General features: G+C 53.3%; 1 protein-coding gene across 10 annotated transcripts in view; it reads left to right on the forward strand.

The window, feature by feature from the left end:
• CRAMP1 (cramped chromatin regulator 1) overlaps positions 1-8418 on the forward strand; it is a 64959-nt gene extending 56541 nt beyond the window's left edge. For all 10 annotated transcript variants that reach the window (XM_017858308.1, XM_017858310.1, XM_017858309.1 and 7 more), the window contains 2 exons: positions 1445-1590; positions 4422-8418. In XM_017858308.1, the coding sequence (XP_017713797.1) occupies positions 1445-1590; positions 4422-4586 (311 nt within the window). In that variant the 3' untranslated portion in view covers positions 4587-8418. The remainder of the gene's footprint in view (positions 1-1444; positions 1591-4421) is intronic.
• The last annotated feature ends 291 nt before the right edge of the window (positions 8419-8709 follow it).

Raw genomic sequence — 8709 nt, forward strand, 5'->3', positions numbered from 1 at the left:
GGTTCTCTCGAGGGCAGAAAAGGAAACTGGTATCTTGGCACTCTCTTGGCTCTTCTCTTTCTGTGGTCAGTAAGGTATTCAGAAGTGGGTGGTCCAGCTGCCACCTGGCACATTCTTGAATACAGATTGGAGAGTTCAGAGGACATGTTCATCATCCTACCCCACTGTCCGTTTGCCCACTGGATAGCAAGTGTGGCAGGAAGGGGGTGTAATAGGCAAAGACACACCCTGCTGCTGTTGCCTGCCCAGAGAGAGCTCTGGTTAGGATATCTGGGGTCTTCGTGCCCACAGTTGTACGGGGCCAGGGCTTTTGGCTGGGCACATCAGGCATGGTGGGCACCGTGCCTGACAGCCCTGAACCGTTGGGCACTTTGGGTCTGGGAGGTGCTGGGAGGGACCCAGCACCCTGCAAGAGTTTCCTTTTGTCGCATGTAGCAGTGCAGATGTTTTGACAGTCACATGTGAATCATGAAAAACTGGAAACAGGGCAGGCATAGTGGCTCATGTCTGTAATCCCAGTACTTTGGGAGGGCGAAGTAGGAGGATTGCTTGAGGCCAGGAGTTTGAGACCAGCCTTGGTAGCATAGAGAGACCTCGTCTCTACAGAAAATTTTAAAATGAGCCAGGTGTGGTGGTGCATGCCTATAGTCCCGGCAACTTGGGAGGCTGAGGTGGGAGGATTGCTTGAGCCTCTGAATTCGAGGGTGCAGTGAGCCATGATCACCACTGCACTGTAGCCTGGGCAAGAGCGAGAGCCTGCCTTAAAAAAAAATTAAAAGGCCGGGCACGGTGGCTCACGCCTGTAATGCCAGCCCTTTGGGAGGCTGAGGCAGGTGGATCGCAAGGTCAGGAGATCGAGACCATCCTGTGAATGGTGAAACCCTGTCTCTACTAAAAATACAAAAAATTAGCTGGGTGTGGAGATGGGCTCCTGTAGTCTCAGCTACGCGGGAGGCTGAGGCGGGAGAATGGCGTGAACCCAGGAAGCAGAGCTTGCAGTGAGCCAAGGTTGTGCCACTGCACTCCAGCGTGGGCGACAGAGTGAGACTCCATCTCAAAAAACAAAAAAAATTAAAGTTGGAAACAACCTGCATGAGACTAGTCACACAGAAGAAAGTATGGGAGTTGGGGATGGCAGTGAGAGTGAGAGACCGTGATGGGGGTAGGGGGTGGCAGTGAGAGTGGGAGACCGTGGGACTCATGGAAAAGGTGTACATCTGTATGCATGAAGGCGTGTTAAACGAGAAGAGCTCATCACGGCGTGTTGAATCTCTCGGAAGCTCTTTGCACAAGTCTGTGGATTGGGGCCAAGGCCGGGGCCGGGGCCGGAGCTGGGGTTGGGGCCGGGGCTTGGCCTGGCTGCCCCCAGCCTCAGGACCCTTCTGCTGGACTGGTCCAGACCAAACAGGGTTCAGGGTGTTTTCCTCTGGCCTTTTCTCTGCAGCAAGCTTCATCTCCCCAGAGAAGAGCCGCAAGATGTTGCCGACTGCCATTGGGACCAACAGTGGCACCTCCTTGCTTGGCCCCAGCTTGTTGGACGGAAACTCGCGGGACTCATTTGTGTCCAGGTCCCTAGCTGATGTCGCAGAGGTGAGTGCATTGACCTCACAGCTGCACCTGACCACCACCCCTCGTGCCAGGGGTTGCCAGCATTCTTCCTGCACACCTGTGGGTTAGTAAGAGCTGTTTGCCAAGAGTGGAAGATCAGGAAACAGCACGTACACACTCGGATCCCTGACTACTGAGAATGGAGAGGTCTGGGGATGCTAGGCTGGCTCTCGTCCCCACATGCAGAATGACAGACTTAGTCACAGCTGAGCTCTGCAGGTCTCTGAACTGGGAGCCCTGGTCTGGCGTGTAGAGCAGGGTCTCTGAAGGCAGCCAGAGCCAAGTGGGGATGTCACCTGTCCTTTACCGGCTGTGAGATACTGAGGTGCAGGTACCATTGTGGAGGAGTAAGGGGTGGTTGCAGCAGTTGTGATGTCGGTGCTCCCATCCTAACAGGACCTTTGAGCAGTGTCTCTGTGTCACATTGAGCTGTGGTGCAGGGGAGCTGAGATGGGCTCTGCTGTCCTCATGCTTCTCCCACGCCCAGGGTAGTGATAGGAGGAGTCACTGGGGCAGGTTCTTGATGCAAAGGCGAAATGTGGTTTGTGACTGTCCTCTTTTGGCCAGGTGCAGCGTCCCTCTTGCTGTTGGCCAGGCCATCTGGTTGTAACCCCCAAGGCCTCCACCACATGGTTTGCATGGCATTCGTGGGCAAGTCAGGCTTGCAGGGTGAAGACAGGCCCGTTTCACTGTGATGTAAGGTGCAGAGTGGCAGGTGTGTGAGCAATTGTGTGAGGGCTCTATGGACAGAGAGGGAACTCCAGGTCCAGAAGATCACCTACATGGGCCCGTGTGAAAGTCCTGGAGCAGCATTCCCCAAATCTAGTCCCCACAATGTTGGGACATTGGTAGGTGTTCCTTGAGGATTTTGTAGGCAGATATTTGAGGGAAACCCTGGATCCAAAAAAGCTCAAAACACCTGTTTCTCACGGACACCTCCGCTACCCAGTATCCAAATGAGAATCGTGACTCTTGAGATGATGAACTCATGGGCAGGCTTTGGAGAATTCCAAGCCAAGCCGTGATATGATATGACTGAAAATTTTAGCCAAATAATACAAATAATACACATAGACACAATTAATAGAGTAGACCTCCATCTCACAGTGTATGGCATTTCTCAAACCTGTTCGGCCCCAGAATCATTATTCAGAGCACACCTTGGAGTCTGATGTTTCCCGAGAAGCTGGTCTCTGTCTCTTCCTGTGTTTGTGCGCTTGTTCCTAAGTGCTGGACTCTGTGGAGATGGGCCTTGTGTACGAGCCCTGAGGCAGCATGCCAGGACCTTGCTGCTGAAAGGACGGGCCACAGCCCAGTGACAGGAGCCCCTTGGAGTCAGAAATGTAGAGTGTTAGCCTCACCCCAGTCAGAATTTGCACCTTTAATAAAATCCTGGGCAACAGATGGCACATGGGAGTGAGTAGCAGAGAAAGGGTGCAGTTAGTATTTGTGAAACGCTGCCCGTTGCGAGTAATGCAAACACGTATTCATCTGCAGAAAGAGCAAGTCAGCGTTTAGCATGGAATTTTCCCTAGAGCCCTCCACTCAGAACGTGAGTGTGTTTGTCAGCAGATCGTCGTCCTCTGGAAGGATGGTCTGAGGCATTTGTGGATGAAAGGGCTAGTGTGAAGGGGAGGGGCGGGGGTAGAGCTGGGTGGCCCTGGGATGAAAGGGGTGGGAGCTGATGATGGACACACAGGGGAAGGAGAATTACTCTTTGCTCTGCTTTTGAAAACAAATGTTAATTTGTCTGACATTTCCCATAATAAAAGCATAAAATTTCATTTATGCCATAGCTCTACTCAGAATTTTCCAGACTTCTTGCATTCACGGTGTCACGCAGTTCATTAAGGAATATTTTCGCAGGGTCTACTGTGTGCAAACAATGGCCTCTGTCCTCATGAGGCTTCTACTCTAGAGCAGGATGCAGATGATAAGCGGTGAAAACGGCACATTCCACGTATTTGCTCATGGGACAAGATCCTGGTGCTGAGGCCCTCCCGTCCATCTCCTCAGCTCCATGCTGCCTCACACACTGTGTCATGGCCACCACCTTGGTTGTACTTTTCAGTCAAAGCCTTTTCCTGTCTCAGGGAACATGCCTGTTGCTTCTTTAAAAAGGAACGTTCTTCCCCACATGTCCTCGTGTCTCTGACGGGAACATACTCCCCACGTGTCCTCAGGACCGATGGGAACGTGTCCTTACCCCATGTCCTTGGGACTCTGACGGGATCGTGCCCTCCACCCGTCCTCATGCCTGTGACGGGAACGTGCCCCCCCCGTCCTCATGTCTCTGACGGGAACTTCCCCCCCCCACTTGCCCTCATGTCTCTTGACAGGAACGTGCCCCTCACCTGTCCTCATGACTCTGTGGGTTTTACCCCACCTCCAGCTCAGGTCCCAGTCCCTGGAGCACCCTTTCTGGCGCCCTTCCCCCGGCACACTCCCTCCCCTCACTCTGCTTCTGTTTCCGTAGGCTGCCCCCAGTCCCTGTGTCTGCTGCGTACTTTCTGTCTACCTGTTGGGTGACTTCCCCATTAGGTCTCATGGCGGGCAGGGGAGACCAGCACCCTCATCCCAGCCATCAGATGTGCCAGGCACACCATAAGTTCTCTGCAAGCACTTTATCTAAAGATGGTGCGGGCAGGTAACAGGTGATTCTGAAATTCTGCACAGAGCCCTGGGCTGCCATCCATGGCTAGGTTCCTATGGTGGGAGTTGACAGGAGCTTCTCGTCCTGTGTAGGGACCCGCCCTCCACTGAAGGGCCAGCCAGTCGCAGTGACTTGCTCTTCCTGTCTCCTCTTCCTGCAGGTTGTGGATTCCCAGCTGGTATGCATGATGAACGAAAACAGCATTGATTACATTTCTCGGTTCAACGACCTGGCCCAAGAGTTGTCCATCGCTGAGCCTGGCCGCCGAGAAGCTCTGTTCGATGGTGGTGGAGGCGGCCCAGCTGTCAGTGACCTGTCCCAGTGACCACATGTCCTGGTGGCGGATAAAGCCCTCTTCGAGCTAGAGAAAAATAGATCAAGCCCAGCAGCCCCAGAAGATGGTCTGAACAGAGGCGTCTCTGCAGCCCAGACTGTGCAGCAGGCAGGAACGTGGCCACAGAGCTGCTTCCCTACAAGCAGCAGGCAGCGGCATCCAAGGAGACTAGGGCGAATTCCTGGGAAGGGCCAGCGCTAGAAATCACTGTGGTGCTAGAGCCGTTCTTCGCCACGCCCGTGTTAGGCTCTACATAGTGATCCCATTTCAGCCCGTCTCCGCCTCGGTCGTTGTGTTGGACGTCCCGGTGGCATTTCCTTCTGAGACAAGGGAGTATGTGTGCCTTGGTGTAGTTGCTGTGCACTAGGAGCTGTGATCTCCCTCTCTGCAGGGAGCCCCCAGCCCCTGCTGCTTGCTTTCTGCCAAACCTGTGCCGTTCATCAGCTGTGCCCTCTGTGGACTGTAACGGGCAGGACAGTTGGATGTGGCCTGGGCTCGTGCCGGTGGTGTCACACCCCAAGGCAGCGAGCGCGCGGATGCCGATCGCAGGGCTGCTGCAGAGTCCTGGGGACCTGGGCTGGTGCCTCCCCTCCCTAGAGGTTTTGTTTGGACTCTTACCAGGGAGTGGGGGCAGGAAGAGTCCTGTACTATGCAGGTTGTGTGGACTTTACATGGGACCCTGCTAAGCTGGTTGAAAATGTTTTTCTTGTGTTTTAAGGACTAGGAGACATGGAAGAGGAAGAACGAAGTCCCCTCTGTAGTTGGTTTCCTTCCTGTCCCTTTGCAAGCTTCCAGGTGATCTGAGGTGTCATTTCTCCCTCCTGGGTTGACCCTTAAGTGCTAATATGATCACAGCGAAGACTTTCCTGATAAGTTCTTAAATTCGATGTGTGACTGTTTGGCACTTGAGACAGATCTGCCTCTGCAGGAAAAGCGTCTCTCACGGGCATTGGTGTGGGCATGCCAGACATGCGTGTGCAGTCCCTTGCATACCTTGGCCTTGAGACTTCGGTGTCTCCTTCCCATTTGGGACACCCAAGCGAGGGCCCAGACATCTGGATGTGGTCAGACCTCTCCAAATGTATGCCTTAGTGGTGGTCTCCCTTCTTGTGCCCTCTCGGGTGGCCAGCGTTCCTACTGCAGATGGCCCAACATCCAGTCTTTCCCCAGGACAGAGCTAACAAGGGCCCCTTTGCCTTCTCAGCCTCAGGAGTTCCAAGCACATGAGTCACCGTCCAGCTATATCCAGTGTGGCCTGGAGCTGCTACAGAGGTGTTGGGCAGGCCATACCTGTGCCACCATCTTTCCCCTCCTGCCTCATTTCATCCCCCGCGGCATCCGGGATTGATTGTGCTTTCCTAACCTACTTGGACCTACTCTCCCTCCTCCCCATTCCTCTTCCCCGACACGTAGCACGCAGCGGCCCTCAAGGCCAGCCCTAGCCCCTCCACTGCTTCTCTCCCCATCCACAGTGGAGAAGGTGAAAAGAGGAGGGAAAGGCCTTTGGTGTGGACAAGCAGGTGGATGCCCCCTGTCCTGCAGTGTCACCAGCCCACCACAGCCACTGTAGACCACAGGCAGGCCCTGCACTGCACCAATGGGAGGACGTAGAGAGGACAGTGGACTTCCAGGCAAGAGCTTCCTTCTTCTGTCTCACGAGTTTTTCTTAGAGCTCTTGCCTGAGCTGGCTTTCCTCCAGACCTTGGCATGAGATCTTAAGCAAACAGTTCCAAACCTCTTGGGGGTGAAAAAAGAAACGTCGTGCCCCTTGATGAGGAGAGAGACAGCAGTGTTTGAACCACAGAGCTTGTGTTTTGTGCTACATATATCAGCTTCTGAAATTAGCATCTCATTGAGCCAGAGAAGACAAGGAGATCTCCCTCTGTGTATCTGGCTTTGCTGCATCTTTAGAGGGTTAGGATACCAGGCTGAGTTCAGACCACTGCTAGCTTTCTCATACTCCCACAGGCTGGACCAGGGATGCCAAGTCCTAACAGCACTGAGCTGCGTCTGCTTTTGCCAGGGACAGGAGGGTTTGTGAACTGCTTGTCAGGGCACCTTTTACCCCCTGACAGCTAAGTGGGGTGAAGTTTTGGAGGTCAGGATCTGCTTTTGTAGGCTCTTTAGACAGCACCTACCACTTGGTGCTCCAGCGTGGACTCGTGGGAGCAGCCGACTGCAGCCATTGCCATCCAGTGGGGAGATGGGTTAGGGAGGAGGACGGGCTGACTCGTCTCCTGTAATAAAGCTGACAGAGTTCTAGAGGATTCTGCCTCTCTATTAAACTAGACAGGTGATACGCATTTCCTTGCCACATTAAGGGAAAATGGTGTCATTTGTTGCAGGAAAACAATGGATGCATTTTCTCCTGGCCTAAATGAATATTTATGTGCAAACATAGGCAACTGTTAAAGGCTAGAATTTTCAAAAGATCCAAACAGAGACTTCCTGCATCTTCTGCCTTTCCAACAGAAGCAGTGATCGTCTCAGTGTGAGCCAGTGGCTTCCTTTGTGCATTTGAGCATGCTGTAATTAAGATGAGATCAGTTTCTTAGAAAAAGCTTTCCCGAATCCCTCTTTTGTTGTCTGGGATCTTTGCTGATTCGCCTTTTCTGGAGATTGGGACAGAGCATCTGTGGTCCAGGGCAGTTAGTCCTCTGGCCTTGATGGTGGTGTGGATGTGTGTGATGAGCGGGCACTGCGTGCCTCGGGATGCCTAGTTCGTGGCTTCCTGGCTGTTCTGTCCTTCTGTATCTTGTAGCTGTAGGGTGCCAGCTCAGGTGGGGGGTCTTGGCGGCGTTTCTGTGGTTGGCCTCCTTGCTTTGCCGTGCCTCCAGGTTCTGGGCATGAGAGGCCATGGCCTCGTTTCTGGTGGATAACCTCTTTAGTTTAATAGCATCTTTAATTAGATTACAGCATTGAATTCAAAATTTCTTCTGCAAAGAAAGTTGTGGGGCATAAGACACAGGGAACGAGGGAGGAGGAAGACAGTTGTGTTTTCTCTTTAAACCTTGAGCTCTAGCCGATGCATTGGTCAGGAAATTTGACACTTTGTGTTAAGAAAACAAGGAAAGAGGCCTGGCACAGTGGCTCACGCCTGTAATCCCAGCACTTTGGGAGGCTGAGGTGGTTGGATCACCTGAGCTCGGGAGTATGAGACCAGCCTGACCAACATGGAGAAACCCTGTCTCTACTAAAAATACAAAATTAGCTGGGCGTGGTGGCGCATGCCTGTAATCCCAGCTACTTAGGGAGGCTGAGGCAGGAGAATTGCTTGAACCCCGGAGGTGGAGGTTGTGGTGAATCGAGATCGCGCCGCTGCACTCCAGCCTGGGCAACAAGAGCGAAACTCGGTCTCAAGGAAAAAAAAAGAAAGCAAGGAAAGAGTAATTTACAACCAAGGAAAGAAACCCACAGCACACCCTTCGCGGCTGTCAGCGCTCTCCTGACATCACGGTGGCTGCGTGTCCTTGGGGTGGGTGAGGTGTGGGGAGCCAAGCCCCTGGCCCTGCCTCCCGTGCCCCGCCCCGCTTCTCTCCCTTCTCGGTTAAGCCATAGCGAGGCCTCCGCTCGTTTCAGATGTGAATTTGTTTTATAGATTATAAATATGCATATACAGTGTATGTATAAAGCAGAATGCCTGCCTTTCCTGGTTATTTTTTGTACCATATTGTAAATTATATTATTTATTCTTTACCAATTTTGGGAATAAAAGGTGTTTTGGTTATTTAATATAATAAGAGCTGTTAAACTTCTGTTTAAATTTCCAGTTCAACTTGTAAATGTTTTTATTGTGCATAAATACATACTAATGTTGATCTAAGGCCTGTCGTTTGTGCCTGTTCTTCAGGGCCGCGCGCCTGTGCGGCTGTCCCTGGTGGGCAGGTGCGGCCCAGGTGAGGCCGGGCGATGGGCGCGCGGGCTCCCCCAGGCCGGGCTTCCTCCCCAGGGCGCGGCCGCCGCAGGGCCCGCCCAGCCCGCCGCCCAATGCGAGCTCCCAACTCCGCGAGCGGCGTCGCCTTCCCCAATCGGCTGCGGGCGCGGCGCCAGCCGTTCAAAGCCTAAGTAGTCGGGGCAGTGCCCCGATAGGCTGCGGAGGGATGATTGGCGTCTT

This window comes from Rhinopithecus bieti, unplaced genomic scaffold (genome assembly GCF_001698545.2).
Source record: "Rhinopithecus bieti isolate Rb0 unplaced genomic scaffold, ASM169854v2 scaffold_47707, whole genome shotgun sequence".
NCBI classification, from domain to species: domain Eukaryota; kingdom Metazoa; phylum Chordata; class Mammalia; order Primates; family Cercopithecidae; genus Rhinopithecus; species Rhinopithecus bieti.